We start from the raw sequence: 18158 nt of genomic DNA, 5'->3' as shown, positions 1-18158 counted from the left end.
AATATAATTATAATCATATATGTATGATAAATATGTATATGTATCAATTAAAAATCTTATGCATTTTATATCGGAATAATGTTAGTTTTAACATTTTATAGCTGTCTTTATCCCATATGTGTGTGTATGTATAATTTTATGATATCTTAGTAATTAAATGTCTTAATGACGTTTTTAACGTTAAGTAAACATCATAGAAACGTTATTAATTATTATAATATATAACAGTGCTCGCAAAAATTTGCACATTTCGGGCTTATTCCGGCAAACGAGCCTCACCACTGCTCGTGGCCGAGCTGCCGAGCGCTCACGCTCTGGCTTAGGAGCATTCCTATACCAGAAATATACTGGGAGCACACCTTCCGCCAAATTATTATTGAAACATGTTTTTTATTAAATAATTTATTTCTATTAACATAAAAATTTCTATTGTTAATTTATTCATTGTTCCTTAACGATGTACTTATATTTTAACGTAGTGTTTTCTAATACATTACATAATTATGATAACGTACATTCCGACATCTCTTTTCACATCACTCATGAGTTACTAATGTAAGATGCATTTTTTTTTAATGTGGTTTCCCCAGTAATCTATTCCATAAAAAGAAGAATCAAATTATATATCGTATAATACGATATATAATTTTGCTTTCTTGCCAAGCCACATTCGAGTATTTGATTTTTCTTTTTGTGAAATAGGCCTACTGGGGAAATCACATTAAAAAAAAATGCATCTTACAATAGTACTTCACGGGTGATGTGGAAGCTATTGTCAAAATGTACGTTATCATAATTATGTAATGTATTAGAAAACACTACGTTAAAATATAAGTATATCATTAAGGAACAATGAATAAATTAACAATAGAAATTTTTATACATTACTTTAAATACAAAACGCCAGTACGGTCTGAATATTAAGATGTTAAATTATTATATATATTCATTTAAATGAATTAATTTCAGAAATTATAATTGCGTGCCGATATAGTTGTCGGACTTTTAATGCAATCAATCTGAAATATTAATAATCCCCCCAAATTTCTCAAATTTAATCTTAAAAAACTATAATGAACTTATTGCGAGTAATTTTTATGTTAATAGAAATAAATTATTTAATAAAAAAACATGTTTCAATAATAATTTGGCGGAAGATGCGCTTCCAGTATACATATTTCTGGTATAGGGACATTTCTGAGCCAAAGCGTCGTGAGCGCTGGGCGGCTCGGTCGCCGAGTCTCGAGCGGTGGATCGCTTGCCGAAATCAGCCCAAAATGTAGAAATCTTTGCAAGCACTGATATATAATATGCCACTCTGTTCCTTGAAGTTATGTTGTTACAATATTACTTTGATAAATTGCAGCAATATTATTGTGATATCACAAAATTACTGTGATATTTCAATGTTATTTATCAACGTGTAATATATTAGTAATATTTGTGTGATATTATAATACATTGCAATATGTAATATTTTTGATATATTGCAATATTGTTGCGATATTACTGTGATATTACATGCCATACGAGCAACAATTGAGTTTGCTAATCATAGCCTATAGCTATGACATAAGCACATGTGTTTAAGAACTATTTAAATATTTATTCAAACTTCTCATTAGTAATTGATGCAATTGCTATTAATGTCAATTATTACAGAATTATTACAAAATTCTTTCTAAAATTCTTTTTCTGTTTGGAAGAATGGTTTCATTTGTTTATTTGACATTTTCACAATTTTCTAAAGCTTTTTCAAGAAAGATATATCGACTGAGTGTGTCAATTAGTATTGCAAGTACATTTTTTGTTTTTCAACAGGCTAACAGTGAGTCGGCACTTGGTAAATACGCGGGTGGTGTGGCCGGTGCTGCGGGAGACACGGCACTTTTCGTCGCTAATCACGCATATTAGATTGATCCAGAAAGATATTCGATACATTATTAGAAATATAAAATTAATCGGTTATTCAAAACATCTCACAGGATCATCGTCATCGTTCTTTTCTTTGGAGTCATGAAAAGGATTCCTTTGAGGATGATCGAAGCGCCGAGGATGAACGAAACATCTGAAATTTCCAAGAAGATTGATCATTCTTTTCTTGTTTTAACATAAATATTCTGAATTTAGGAATTGTTTCTTACGGAATGTAATCATAGATTTTTAATTCAATTTTAACAAACAAATTTGTTATGTTAATTTGTATCAGTCGAATTAAATACTTTTTATTGATCCCACGTCATTCGCAATTAGATATGTACAAATCAATCATCCGTAAATTGCGTTTCAAATAAAATATCAAGTGAAATTTCGAAACATTCTACAAATTCCCTATTCAACAAACAATTTAATAGATCATTTTATAATATAACGTACAAAATATCGAATTTAAAATTATTTGATAGCCTGGCTTACTGATTTCTGATTTGTTATCAATATTCTTGTCTTACTCCTTAGCGACTAACTTGATGAAATTCAATTTTATTGGTATTAGGTAATTAATTAAATATTATGATACATATTGTTATAATATTCTATAATAGTACGATACAGAAGCAGATATATCTGTACATATTAAAAAATGTTAATATAATATTGTCCGAACATAAAATAAAACGAGTGCAAAAGATGTCTAAAATAACTATTAAATGTTATTTGTTAGCGATTGTATCGAATATTACGAAATCATGCTATATTGTATGTGTCATCTATATACACACCATATATATATATATATATATATATATATATATATATATATATAATATACTACCTATATCTTATATAGATACTTAATCTATTGAGAATTATCTTGTATCGATGTTATATCTAAATATTTTGGATTTATTGTTGTAATCTAAATCACCAAATACAACTATAGAGGGCAAAAAAAGATTGTGCATGACTTTTATTTTGAAACTTCCTCTGAAATTTCCGATCGATTAATTAAGTCTATAAAATAATATAGACAAAGATAAAAATCATTAAATAAACTCCTTTAGTAAAAATATCTGCTGGCACATCAATTGATTATAAATATTCTATCTTTACCAACTTATTAGAAACCGCTTCTCTAATAAAATGATGTACATTTATCTATGTGCATTTAGATCTCTTGTGATACATAGCACTAACAATTTTTGTACGTTCTGTTTGATTATCATTAAATAAGCGAATACAATATGAATCTCCTGTTATTTTTTGTAATAAGTTTCTTAAATAAATGGCTTCTTTATTTGTTTCGGAAATAGCCATATATTCTGCCAGTACTAGAGAGGGCGACTATCTTTTGTTTAGCACTTTCCTATGAAATTATTGATCTAGAAAAAAATATTGAAAATTTTGATTCTCTAAACCAGATTTCCCCTTTAATTTTAGATTATAATAATAATAATTTTTTATATTTCAACTTATTTTGTATCATTTTAAATGTAGGACTTAATGCATTTTTAATGCATTTTATTACTTATTAATCCTGGGCGCCCCAGTACCCTATTCGCTCCTGGCTTCCACGTTCTGGCTGCTAATAAGAGAAGTTTTACAACTATCCGGAACTGATTTGATTCTCCATGAAATATGTTGTAAAACACGAAAATCTAAGAGACACGTATTTTTTATACGTGCGCTAACTTATGTTTAAGAGGTGAAACACCTCTTTGAAAAAAACGATATTTTTCTTTCGAGCCAAATATCATCGGAAATATAAAAGAAGGAAAAAATTTTTTAAACAAAAGTTGTACAATTTTCAAGAGTACTTTAAAGTTATAAAGAAAAAAAAATTTTTTATTTTTTTGTTTAACAAAATACCCCCACCATCCGTAATTTTCTTAAATTTTCAATTTTTTAATTAACGTTAATTTTCAAATTAAAGATTAGTTTTTTACAAATTCAGCCATGTATAATAAAGTTACATTACGACATTTTCGAGAATTAATTATTCACGCTTCCGTATAATACGCTAGCCATGCACATATGCGTCATATGTGTCATTTTTTATTTGTTATCATCGCGTATAATTTTTATCACAATTTAAAAATTCAAAATTTATACCCACGCACGTAATATTGCAGCGATATTGCAGTGAGATTACAACATTGCGGTAATATTGCAACTTGCAATGCAATATCATGTAAATATATACAGGGTGGGCCATCTATTGGTACGTTTTTAAAAATGCGATCAAATGAGCATACATTGATATTTTTTATTAATTTTTTTTTTGTTGTGAAGCTAAAAGTATCCGCGTCAAGAATGAAAAACGATTTCGTTCATGTGGCTCCCTCTACTGGCCTTACAGTATGCCATTCGGTCACCCCAATTATTAATGACATTTTGGACTACCTCGGCGCCAATTTCACTCAAAACAGTCGTAATATTGTTTTTCAAAGCTGGAATTGTCTCACACTTTGGGCCACAGCCTCAATATTCTCGGGTGTGCGCACTGTCCGAGCTCTGGGACCACTTCTGTCATCCACTAACATCCCTTTCTCACGAACTTTCCTCACCAATTTGCGTATAGCTTCTTCGGTGGGTGCTCTATCACGACCCATATTTCTTTTCAAAATTCGTACAGTTTCGGCGACACAGCACTGACTTTGAAAATAAGTTTTTAAAATTTCAAAACGCTCTTCAAGAGAAAACATGTTGTTTCGTGCCGCGGACGGTATGACTAATAAACTGTCAAAATTTCGGGTCTGTAGCTCGTTCGGTGTTGCCATACGACGAAATTCAAAAACGTACCAATAGATGGCCCACCCTGTACTACTGAGATATTACGTTGCTTACTACAATTATATTATAATATAATTACATATACATTGGTCCTCTGTCAAATCCTTTGTGCTCATTGCCTTTCTCACTTTCTCCTTCCGTTTTTCGGAATCTTCCTCGTTTTCTACAATTTGGTGGTATCCATTGCATGATCGTTATTAGTAATTTTGTCTCCAGCATTTTTTGAACATGTCCATACCATATTAATTGTTTCCTTTTTGTTATATATCCGTTATCAATCCATTTTTGATAAATCTTTTTCTTTTGACATATTACTTCTAATTTCATCACTCCACCAAAATTTCCGTCCGTAGGTCTTATTCTTTATTCCAAATGCTTCTTCGGTATAGCTGTTTTTATGCTACTTATGTTTTCATAGATCTCATCCATCGATCTCATTGCCCTTCTACGTTAAATTAACATTCTTTTTAAAATTTTCGATTATAATATATCACTTTAAAAAATAGTTTTAATAATTTATTTACTTTTTGTTATATAGAATAAATTTTTTATTTTACGTAAAGAATGATTTTATCATAGATTATGTATCTTTCAGAATTATGCATATGGAATAATCCATTCCCAAAAAGCATGGTTCATCACAGGATACACTGCTACAACTAACGTAAATATATAGAAACAGTAGTATTATTATAGTAGTATTATTATAAAGTATTGAAGTAAAATTACAGACAAATTCTTTATAATCATTTTTAATATATGTATTAGGTGTTGGAATTAATTCGTAGCGTTTTACAAGTGATGGGAAGTACTTTCATTAATGTATTTTTTAATGCTCATGTGAAATAAATAATATTCTTTCATTAAAAAACGCTACGAATTAATTCCAACACCTAATACATATATGATTGTTTGAGATCATAAAAACGTCCTTGCATGCATGATGGAAAGCGGAAATTCTTTTTAATCATTAGAAATCGTCATTAAATTGTGTGTATAAAATAAGCTTTCAAAATCTTCTCTAGCTCAACCTCGATCTTCACAAATTTTATCATTTTATTATTTTCAGTAGGAAAACTCATTTTGTACACATCGACAAAAGCAACGGCTCATCGAATTTTCTGAAAATGCAATCGCACGTGTGAGCGCAGCGCTTAAATGAATGTCACGCGCGACTGCCAATCCCACTCGCGGATTTTCTGTCGCGCATGACTATTATGCCGTAAGAGAGGATCTGAACCGCCAATTAACCTCATTGATCGGATGTCATGTAAAATTGTAACTGTTGGCGAACATTCTATTGGCTACTATTAAAAAGAAATATTATACCATGAAGGCGATATATACGCCGATTGCTGTCGCTCCCGCTCTCTCTTAGTGCTCAGAGTTCGCTTACTTTGTCAATCATAGAGACCATCGAGAAAATCGTTGCGATCTTTTACCTTGATCGAGTAATTTGATCCTGAAAGGGACAGTTAGTAAAACATCGTGTAACTTTTCAAATTTGTGTAAAGCGTATATTACTTGTAAAATAAACTAAGCTTTTATTGTTGAAAAGAAGGAAGTAAAGTGAACATTAAAGTCTTGCTTGTTGTGCCATCCTCGCGCCTCACTCTCTTTCGCGGTGCATTCTCATACAATGATTAAAATTTATCGAAGAATTATATAATTTTTCTTTTATAATTTATATTTTAATTTGTAAAATCAACACGACCAACACGACCCGTTTCTTTTTACTGAAACATTTCTGTATATATAATTTTTAACTAATCTGTTTTGTCTTTCTTGTCCCAAATAAATTTTTAATGATTCCTAAGATCTGATCAGGAAAATGCAACATAAAGTTGTCCATGATTGAAAATTGTTAAGTTTAGAATTTCTTTCATCCTTTTAGTTTTTTTTTCAAGTCATCACATGATAACGCTCTTCCATGGCGGCCACTATGAGGCGCGCGCATACATTCTTAGTTAGAGTCCCTAGAAGTAGAAAGTCTGAATATTCAGGAATCCGCGTGATTGGTGCACGTGATTTGTGCTCTCACAATGGTAGCACCAATACGGAACCTTACTCACTCAGCGCGAATAGGAGAAAAATTAGAATAGTACACATAACGTGAACTATAAGGCTTAGGCCCGGTTGCACCAATGTTACTTTGATTTTAAGCGAGGCTTAAAACTCTTTCTGTCTCTATCTCTTTTTGGCTTTAAAATGAGACAGATAGAGTTTTAAGTCTCACTCAAAGCGACATTGGTGCAACTGGGCCTTATTGTTTTTAATTGAACTTCTTGCTTTTCTCGCATCTCGATTTATCTTTTCTCTTTTTCTCTTCGCGTTATATGAAAAAAATGGAAAGTTAAACTATGCAAAAATTCAACTAAAAAGAACAAGCTTATTGTTTTCCATCGTCCGTAATAAATGTAATTAATGTGACGTCCAGTAGTCCAGTAAATATAGAAATACATATGTAAAAAGACGGAAGTTTCATTATTCAAACAAAATAATCACTTTTTGGAAAATTTATTTTTTGTACAAAAGTTTTACATTATAATGCTTATAAATAAGTGTCTTAAACTATCGTACTATCGCATGCATTGCCATAGTTTTACTGTTGTATACTTTGTTCGGTAATTGACTTTTATTATTTTCAATTTGAAGTCGAAGTCGAATAAAAAATCATTATTTTATTTTTTATGTTATGATAGTTTGTTAATGTATCATATGAAACATGCATTTTTTCCTTTAAAAAAGTAATTAAATCATATTTATTTGCATCAAAATTTCTTTTGAGGTATGGAACATATCATTGCCTAATAATAATTTCCATCTGATAAAGAAATTCAAATGTTACATTATTGACGAAAAATAATATATAACGTCGATAACATTTCAATAAAACGAATTGTGCGAATTTTAAAGTCGGATTATATGTCAGAGATCCTGTGGAATTCAAACATAATTCACATGATATATTATTTTTTGAAATACGGAACAGAATGTATCCGGCAAGGTTGTACAATACATTAATTTCAGTAATGCCTAAGTTTATTTTTTGTGTTGAAAAATCAGGAATACATGGCAGGTTTCTTTTCATTTTCTTTGCTTTGAGTCGACTCAAAAAATCACCAACAAAAATTCTTCGTAACTAGAGTTATCTACTAGCTTTAAATACTTCGATATCGCAATGATCTTAAATTTTATTTAAATTGTAAGGCATTTGGGCTGGGTTGTTTGGCTCTAACCGAACTAAATATATTTTCGACACAGTCCGATGTTAACCAGCCTGCTAATTACAAATAGTCTTTTTCATTTATTAAGTACGTCGACAATTCGATGATGGACTTAGTACTAATAATGACTCCACAGCATAGGTTGCATAGGTTTAAACTGCATACCATTTCCAACTATCATTTCTTGGAAAAGTTATAATACATTCTAAAAATGCAATAGATTCTTTAAATTTATTTTCTGAAAATTCATTACCTGGAGTTTTCCCTAATACAACTTTTTCAGTACATGAAGTCATCAATGTAAACCATTTTGAAATATTGGGAGTACAAATTAGTTCGATCCGTTTTCCAAAAGATGGCTCCGGCTGTTGTGAATGGTTCATAGTGACAGCTGATTTTGGCGTTTTCAGAGAGGTTAGACATCATAATAATATTCAGTTTATATCGCTTTGAGTTTCACACAAAAACCTTGAGTTTTACTGTGTTTGAAATATCGAATTTTGTGTTAACCAAGCAGCATTTGCGGGAGATTCTAATTTTCTGCTTTAATTGGAAGAAAAGTGCAGCTGAAGCCCATCGAATGCTTGTCGAAGTTTATGGTGACACTGCTCCAACTGATAAATTATATAGGGAATGGTTTCGACGGTTCAAGGATGGAGATTTCAGCGTTGAAGACAAGCCTCGCTCTGGACAGCCAAAAAAATTCGAAGACAAGAATTACAGGCATTACTCGAAGAAAATCAGAGTCAAACGCAAGAGGAGCTTGCAGAATTATTGAGAGTAACTCAATAAGCCGTTTCTGTATGATTAAGAGTCATGGGAATAATTCAAAAACAAGGAAATTGAGTGCCTTATGAATTGAAACCGAGAGACGTTGAAAGGTGATTTTTCACTTGCGAACAGCTGATTCAAAGACAACAAAGAAAAGGTTTTTTGCATCGGATTGTGACTGGAGATGAGAAGTGGATATTCTACGACAACTCCAAGAAGAAAAAATATTACGCTAAGCCCGGTCAATCGTTGCCATCGACCTCAACATCAACACCAAAGCCGAACATTCATGGTTCGAAGATCATGCTCTGTATCTGGTGGGACCAAAAGGGTGTTGTTTACTATGAGCTACAATTGATTCGTTTGAGCCGTGCATTGCGAGAAAAACGACCGGAATACGAGCAAAGACATGATAAAATTTTTCTTCGTGACAACGCTCGGCCTCATGTCGCAAAAGTCGTAAAAAAATATTTGGAAACGCTCAAATGGGATGTTTTACCGCACCCGCCGTATTCTCTGGACATTGCTCCTTCTGATTACTGGTTGTTCCGAAGGATGCAGCACGATTTGGCAAGTCACCGGTTCACTTCTCCAAAATTGGATCGCCTCCAAAGACGAGTCATTTTTTCGAGATGGAATTCGAAAATTGCCTGAGAGATGGGAAAAAATAGTAGCCAGCGATGGACAATACTTTAATTAATTTGTTCATTCATTTTGTTTTGAAATAAATGCATTTTTGAATACAAAAAAACGGACCGAACTAATTTGTACTCCCAATACTTTCAATAAACAAAGCTGTCGTACAGTATTCTTTTTTAGAATTTATGATCGCCAGAAAGTTTAGACTGATACTAATGTCGCGAAACATAAGGTTTTTGGCTTTATTGAGTTTCATTTTATTGAAAGTACCACTCGAAAAATTATCTACTTTAATTTTCGGCTAGTTTTAATTGCAAATTGTCTTGAATTCTGTAAGTTCTTTTATATGCAAACTATTAATGGCAGAGGACAATAAATTATTAGCATTAACGAATTTTTTTAACGAACTCAAAGTGATAGTTTTGTTATTAATCAAGCAAAATTTCAATTTTTTCAAAAGATGGCTAGGATCAGCGATAAACCAAAGTTTATGATTATTGTCAACAGGATGGTAATTGAGTTTGTTATTGTCAAATAGCATCCAGCACAATCCATAAGAAATTTTCGCCACATTGCCAAATTGTTCAGTCCCATATCGTTTGTAATACAATGAACGTAAAGTCCGATGGCTTCAGCTTTTTGAATTATTTCAAGCATAATAGGGTGTAACAATGCTCCGTCATAGCTATTACAAGTATTAAATAAAATAAGGTCATTTTTTTCCACCGTGAAAAGGTACCAGCGAACATTCAAAGCATGCGTAGCTTGAACTTTTTTTCCCTACATGCAATAAGAAAGGAAGATAGAAAACAAAATTATGCAGAAAGAATGGAAAAAATCCAACACAAATACAAGAGATGTTTTTGTGGCTAATTAGTTAATTACACTTTTGTAATTTAAATGAAATAGATACATGTTTCATATTTGGTGAAAGCGAGAAAGAGAATTCTAGTGTAGTCTAGTGTAGGAATAAAAAGAGATCTAAGATATAATATAATTACATAATTTATACAACTGTATTATATAACGTTATATAACGTCATATCATATATGTAATACTACTATATTGCTAACGCAGCTTCTTTTTGAGAGTGGGGGATGTGCCAAGATAGTGAGATAGAAAATCGATTTCTCGCTTCCACAATTCGTGTATTTTGAATGCGCATGCGGGGAACGTATGCACGCACACTTATGGCACATATTGTAGAGGTTAGATATTATAAAGTATAATTAAAAGAAATACCAAGTCTAAAATATATTATTGTTAAAGTCACATTTGATTTCTTAGTAATTTCTCTTTAATATTTACATAAAAAATAAGTGTTAAATGTCTTCTAATTGTAAATTACTGATACATATATTAATTATTAATAAAAAAATATAGTTACAATTTATTTCAATAATATATAAATAGGAATGTTGAAAAAAAAATTTATTGTACTGTTTTTATTTGAATGTTAATATCTTTCTGTATATATAAAATTAATTTTATACCGTTATGATTTTATTTTATTATATATATATATATATATATATATATATATTTATTACAGGGTGCGGCAGTTAAATCCGGACAAATTAAACTTTGTTTTAAAATATAATTTATTGACACAAAGTACAAATGTAAAAGAAAATATTTTTAGTCAATATTCGTGTGATCTGTCAGGAGTACAATTACTCAATATAACCGCCGTTGGCCTCAATTACAGCCTCCATCCTTGTCCTGAAGCGCCCGCACGCTCTCTGTAACGCAGCGCTGTCCATATTGGCGAATGCTGCTTCAATAGCGGCGCGTAGAGACGCGACATTAGGATGCCGCGACTTGTTGGTAACCCGTTCAACAACGCTCCAAACATAGTAGTCGAGGGGGTTCAAATCCTATTTGGGGGCCAAAACTCTTTGGACCAGAACATGTCCGATCCGACAAATAAGTGTCCGCATTGTCTGATAGCCAGTTTTGGACTAAATGGGTTAGCGGAACCTTCCTCGGACTTCTCCGAAGCATTGTATTTCGCCACAACATCATAAACAGTCGATCTCGGGTACCCGAAGAATCGAATGATCTCGGTCGCCGAACGCCCAGCGCGAAGGCTTTCAATAATCGCGGCTCTTCGATTGTACTCCGCATTTGTACGTATCATCTCGGCTATTTTAAGATTATGACTGTTTACTAGTACGCCCATGGCGTTCAAGAACCTCAATCGCGACCTCTGATGGTACTACGATATGGTGGGAAATTCAAATTGAAATTTGTCCAGATTTAACTGCCGCACCCTGTATGTATATATTAGGTGTACAAATAAGTTTCCGCCATTTTTTATCAAAAATTAAGCATTTATTGATGTGAAATTGCTTGTTGAGTCGCTCCTAATGTAAGTGCAAGTTCTTTTTGCGTTTGGCACGAATCTTCATTCAATAATGCTTCTAATTCCGCGTCTTCGTACACTTTCGGCCTTCCACTACGTTCTTTGTCTTCGACATCAAATTTATCGTTCTTAAATTTTTGAAACCATTCAACACATTCAAATTTTTGAAACCATTCGACAACTTCTCTCACTTAAGACAGCCTCACAATATACTTCTACAAGCAATCGATGAGCCTCAGCTGCAGATTTCTTCAAATTAAAAAAATAAATCAAAAGTTCCCGCAAATGACGCTTATTCGGCTCAAAACTCGGCATTTTCGTACAAAAAAAAAATATATGATGCTGATACAAAATCGCTAGTATTTCAAGGTTATGTTGTTGACAGATGTCCTTACGATATAATGTTTTAGACAATTTTAACCATAGCTTGCTAGTGGCGCCGTCTTTTATCAACGGCGGAAACTTATTTGTACACCTAATATATCACATTTGTACGTAATAATTATATATTTAAAATATCATTAGTTGATAAAAATATTGTAACTTTTAAATTAAAGATCTTAATAAAAATAAATATTAGACATATAAAATACAGATATATTAAATATGATAATATATTAAAATATGAATGTAAATAAATATAAGCGTGTTTATAATTTGAACATAGTTTTATTATTTTACAAATAATAAAACACACATATATTATATATTGGGTCATTTAAAAAGTATCCGCGGTTTTTTGTCACTAGATGATATTGATGGTCATATATCGGGCAACACTAATCCGATTGTGTCAAACGAACGTGCGTCTGAGAGATGACATTTTAGGTTACATTTTTTGTAAACAAAGTTTGGTGATTCATCAATCGTGTTAAAAGTTATATTGGTTTGAAAATGAGTGAAATTTCTGAAGAAATACGCTATGCTTTTTTACTACAAAAAAGGCAAAAACGCAGCATAAACATGCAGAAAAATTTGTGAAATTTACGGCGCGGATGCTGTAAGTGAACGTAGGACGCAGGAGTGGTTTGTTCGATTTCGTTCTGGAAATTTTGATGTCAAAGATCGACCTCGCTCTGGTCGGCCAGTCACTGAAAAAGTCGATGAAATTTTGCAACTGGTCGAGCAAGACCGGCATGTGAGCTGTCAGGAGATAGCCAATGCACTAAGAATCAACCATGTGACAGTTTGGAATCATTTGAAAAAGGCTGGCTATGCAAAGAAACTCGATGTTTGAGTGCCACATGAATTAACGCAAAGAAATTTGATTGATCGAATTTCCATCAGCGAAACACTACTAAAACGCAACGAAATCGATCCATTTCTGAAGCAAATCATCACGGGCGATGAAAAATGGGTGAAATACAAGAATATCGTTCGTAAAAGATCATGGAGTAAGCGCGGCGAACCACCACAAGCGACTTCAAAGCCTGGATTGATGGCAAATAAGGTGATGCTGGGAGGTGATGGTGGGATTGGAAAGGAGTCGTCCATCATGAGGTGTTACCACATGACCTAACGATTAATTCAGAGCTCTACTGTTCACAACTGGATAGATTACAGGAAGCGATTAAGGAAAAACGACCAGAATTGATTAACAGAAAAAAATTGTCTTCCATCATGACAACGCCAGACCACACATCTTTGATGACGCGTCAAAAATTGAGGGAGCTTGGTTGGGAAGTTTTGATGCATCCACCGTATAGCCTGGACCTTGCACCGTCTGACTACCATTTGTTTCGATCTCTGCAGAACTCTCTTGATGGAAAAACATTGACAAAAGAGCTGCCGAAAATCACTTGAAAAAGTTTTTCGCCGATAAATCACAAAAGTTCTACACGGATGGAATTATGAAATCACCCGAAAAATGGCAAAAGGTTATAGATAATAATGGCCAATATATACTTGATTAAAATTGATTTTCAATAAAGAAAAATTTCATTCAAAAATTGAACAAAAAACCGCGGATACTTTTTAAATGACCCAATATATTAAAACTATGAAATTTTACACAATCCTAATTATAATTAATGCTACTGATGATGGAATAAAATAAGTTTTGTGTATTTTTGGCGAATATAATCGCAATGTAATAATTCGCTTTCGAAGTCTTCTGTTTTCATCTTGTAAAGATTTGATTTGTTTGCTTTTCTTTTGATCCATTTCTTTAATAAAATTGATTAATCTTCTCGTTCTTCTCGGTGTACTAACATCACTAATATTAATTTCTGAAATATATCTTGGCTCTGCAAACAAACGTTTCTTTCGAGGAGGAGAAATGTTCTTTTTAGAAGTTAAAAATATAAAATATTTATCACAAAAATAATACTTATTTTCTTTTATAATCAGTGTTTCTATTTCTACATAATTTATATTTAATTTACGTGAATAATAAACTTGGAAATGGAAACTTCGGATATTGACTGAACTTCATCATCAAAATCCATTTCATTAGATACAATTGGAGATGTAATATTCACTTCAGATAAATTTGACATACTAGTACTTTCTATTACTGGCACTGAAAGAATAAAATATTTATCACAAAAATGACATTTATATTATTTCCTCTTACAATCAGTGTATTATATATACATATTTTTATTTCTACATAATAATAACTTACATGAATGATAAGTCGAAGCTTCCGATATTGAATGAACAGCGTTAGCATAATCCATTATATCAAAATTGAAGATGTTCACTTCAAATGATTTCGATGTATTAACTATAGTACTTTTTATTGTTGACACATTTGATAATTCAACTGAGTGATTTGGTACAGCTATTTCTACAGTGAGTATAGCCCCAGGAGGTAATCTCTTTAATGCAACTAAATTATTATGTAATTCAAAGTGATGTGAGCAAATATAAATATGGGATACATCTTTTTCATGCAATCCGCAAACGTCGATCCATTTTTTATGTATTTCTAGTGCTTTCGGAAATCTAAAAAGAATAATTTAATTTTTATCAACTATTGTAAGCAATCGGACGTGTATTTTCATCATTTGTAATTAAACTTACTTATGTAAAGTTATCCTTTTATTCTCTGTGCTTTTTCTTTTACATAAATAACAAGATCGCGGCATTATTTCCTTTTTTTAATTAGTACTTTTATATAGGTCAAATAACAAACTCAACTTCACTATTGAACACGTCAGATACAATAAACGTGATAAAATATGATAAAATAGGTTGAGAACACGCGCATGCGCATTACGAAAGTACACGAATTGTGGAAGTGAGAAGCGATCGTCTGCACCGTGATGTTTTCGGCAGCTCTTAATTGCCGTTAGCAATATAGTAGTATACATATATGCATCATATAAAACCGGCTTGTTTTCTTGCTGGATCGCTAGCTAGAATAAATTCTTGCTACTGTATTGGCTATGATGCTGACACTATCAATACAATGACAAGATTCTAATCCAGCTAGGAATCTAGCAAGAAAACAAGTATTGTGTGCCGCAAGCTTAATACAAGGTATCAATCATGAAACTTTATCCCTAGGATGGAAAGTAAAAAATGAAAATTTTTAAATTAGTGGAGACATTTTTCATTTTTCACTTTTCATCCTAAGGAAAAGTTTCATGATTGAAACCCAGTTATATTATACCCGGGAAAAAATATTTTACATAAAATTATATAATTTTATATCATATTATTAAAGTTATATAATTTTACATAACATTTTTTTCAGATATATACATGTGTTTAGTAATGAAAAACAAAGAATATGGAAACAATTTTTAAAAGAAATAAGATAAAAGTACTTTTCAAGACTTGTCGAAGGTACTTTTAGGAAGGAAAACATGTATCAATACCATCACGTGTGCAAAATGATACAAGTTCACAATATGACTGTGTCGATGGATTCAATTTTTGATCTGGTGCAATAGATATGATGCATTTCATCAAATGCAAGCATGCAATCTCTTTCTCTAATGTCTTGAAACTGAACGACCTTATCAGTTAACAATTTAAAACTATCTTTATTAATTCTTTCTTCGATAACTTTCCAGTTTCCATTGAAGTGTATATTCAGTCGGCAGAGGTATTTTTTCCTTCAACTGTTGGTAACCAGTACAACCGCAAGAAATCTTCAATCGGAGTGCTTTTCTTATAGTATTATTAGATATAGTATTATCCATGTATAGATGCGTAAAGATCGACGCATAAGAGCTTCTTTGATCATCAGTAAATGTTTGCTTAATTGCTGATTCTAATTTCGCATAATTTCGGTTCTCAAAGTAGTTTCTCGTTAACCTCTTAATATGCTTCTTTAACATATTAGTTCGATAACTTTTCGAGAGAAGTTTGTTGGCTGATTAAATTTTTCTATTGGCTTCTTCCAGCTTTTTCTTTAAATATTTAACTTCATCAAATTCTTTGTTGCATATTTCTTTCGGGAAAGATCTACAAAATAATAAAAGTAATTATAAATAATACTAAATAATAATAAATAACATACAATATCTATATATATGTATACTAGCTTGATCAAAAAGTTTCCGGAATTCATTCAGAAAATTCAAAATACAAGTTTATTCATCAAAAGTGATATTGTCCCCTTCAAAGTACTCTCCAGCGACTGCAACGCACTTATGCCAGCGCTTGATCCAGCTCTCGAAACATTTCTGGAACTCTATTATTGGTATAGCCATCAGAGCCGTCTTCGATTTTTCCATTACCTCCTTTCGGCTGTTAAAACGCGTTCTCCGCAGTGGTTTTTTGACTCGATCGAACAGAAAAAAATCGCAGGGAGCCATATCGGATAAATTCGATGGCTGTTGGATGGTATTCGTTTTGTTCTTGACCAAAAATTCACGGATAATGATGGCACTGTGCGACGGTGCGTTATCATGGTACAAAATCCACGAGTTGTTTACTCACAAATCTTTCTTTTTTGGCGAATTGCTTCACGCAAACGTCTCATAACGTCCAAATAATACTCCTTATTAACTGTCTGACCTTCTGACAAAAATTCGTGATGTACAATACCGTTGTAATCCATGAAAACCGTGAGCATCGCTTTCTTTTTCGACTGAAAACGACGTGGTTTTTTTGGTCTTGGCTCATTTGGAGCTCTCCATTCACTCGCCTGATGTCTGGATTGCGTGTCGTACTCATAAACCCACGTCTCGTCTCCAGTAATGATGCGTTTGATGAATGTTGGGTCGGATTCAGTCTTGGAAATCATGTCTTTGGCGATGTCAACGCGGTCCCTTTTTTGCATGAAATTCAGTTCCTTCGGGACCAACTTTGCAGCAACACGGCGCAAACCCAAATCATTAACTACAATGTCCTGAACGGATCCATAAGCAATGTTTAAGTCCTCTGCCAGCTCTCTGATAGTTAATTTGCGGTTATTGGCCAACATTTCTCTCACTTTATTGATGTTTTCGTCGGTTTTCGATGTCGACAGCCTGCTACTGCGTTCGTTATCCTCGACGGATTCACGACCACTTCTGAAGCGTTCATGCCACTTGTAAATGGTTGTTTTCTTTAGAACATCACTGCCGAAACAGTTTCCCAACATTTCCAAGGTTTTCGCACCATTGAATCCATTTTTAACGCAAAATTTAATACAAAGTCGTTGTTGCAAATTCAACTCCATTTTTAAAACTGTAAAAAATCGAAAACACGCGCAGAGGTAGATGTACTCAAGACGGCGTAATTTTTACAAATGTCAAGCTATGGCGATAAAATTTGATGGAAATGTCAATGATAGATGTGGCAACCTAGCCAAAAAAAAGAACTCAAATCAGCTGACTCAGAGCATCACCTGGTGGTCTCTTCTTTTTGATCAAGCTGGTATACCCGAGCATACATTTATATACATATATAAATGATATATTATAATAAGTAGAATTACAGTTAGAATTTGATAGTTCCGGAGAAAAATTTAATTTAACGTGAATGATTGTACAAAATTTGATGTCGATGGAGAAACATCAGGAACATTTGATTTGAAACAATTGTGTTGTTCCTCATTAACATTTCCATGATTATGAAATGTTTTCAGCATTGCCTCAGATTGCCTTTTTAAGGGGATGCTGGAGTGTCCTGTTTTATCATTAAATTTTAAAAGCACCTTTCTCATAACTGTGTTTATGGACTGAAAAATCCTTCTCCACAATTAAAGTATCGACAACAACGCAAAGCGCCAGCTACATTTGAATACGAAAAACGAAAAAAAATTAAAGACTTACAGTTTTGTTATCGGCTTCTGTAGTCAACACATCACAATATGTGTTGCATATAAGAGTTTCAGATCTTGCACGTTCATGAAAAGTAGCTAGCGTATTGTAGAAAACCTAAACGAACAATCCCATGCTTTTAGAAACGCGGTAGGAGTTTTAGTTTAAGAGAAAGGTGCATCCAAAAATTTCGTTTGTATATTACGAGTGAAATTGACGTG

The 18158-nt window shown here is 32.6% G+C and overlaps 2 protein-coding genes and 1 long non-coding RNA gene across 8 annotated transcripts in view; 1 reads left to right on the top strand and 2 right to left on the bottom strand.

Annotated features, from left to right (window-relative positions):
- Nucleotides 1–18158, top strand: part of Ald1 (fructose-bisphosphate aldolase) — a 142468-nt gene that overhangs the window by 25729 nt on the left and 98581 nt on the right. For 3 of the 6 annotated variants that reach the window (XR_015545889.1, XM_087408574.1, XM_087408573.1), the window contains exon 5: nt 5327–5395. Coding sequence is in view for 5 of the 6 variants with exons in the window: in XM_087408574.1 (XP_087264700.1) it covers nt 5327–5395 (69 nt within the window). In the remaining variant the exon portion in view is untranslated. Of the gene's footprint in view, nt 1–1821; nt 2642–5326; nt 5396–5800; nt 10318–18158 lie in introns of those variants that run through there. The other 3 variants (XM_011062472.2, XM_011062475.2, XM_011062474.2) reach the window with 3 other exon arrangements.
- Nucleotides 13991–14532, bottom strand: LOC147908824 (uncharacterized). The gene is made up of 2 exons (XR_015545891.1): nt 14361–14532; nt 13991–14255 (listed from the first exon to the last, which is right to left on the bottom strand). It is a non-coding gene; the product is annotated as an uncharacterized LOC147908824 (long non-coding RNA).
- The window catches only part of LOC147908823 (histone-lysine N-methyltransferase SETMAR-like), a 2190-nt gene continuing 230 nt past the window's right edge, over nt 16199–18158 (bottom strand). The window contains exon 1 of the mRNA XM_087408580.1: nt 16199–18158. This exon is cut by the window's right edge and continues 230 nt beyond it. Within this exon, the coding sequence (XP_087264706.1) occupies nt 16623–17354 (732 nt within the window). The 5' untranslated portion in view covers nt 17355–18158 and the 3' untranslated portion in view covers nt 16199–16622.

The sequence above is a fragment of the Acromyrmex echinatior genome, chromosome 8 (assembly GCF_024713525.1).
Source record: "Acromyrmex echinatior isolate Ae372 chromosome 8, ASM2471352v2, whole genome shotgun sequence".
NCBI lineage: Eukaryota > Metazoa > Arthropoda > Insecta > Hymenoptera > Formicidae > Acromyrmex > Acromyrmex echinatior.
Note: the sequence above shows the minus strand (reverse complement) of the source record. Positions and strands in the feature narration are given on the sequence as shown.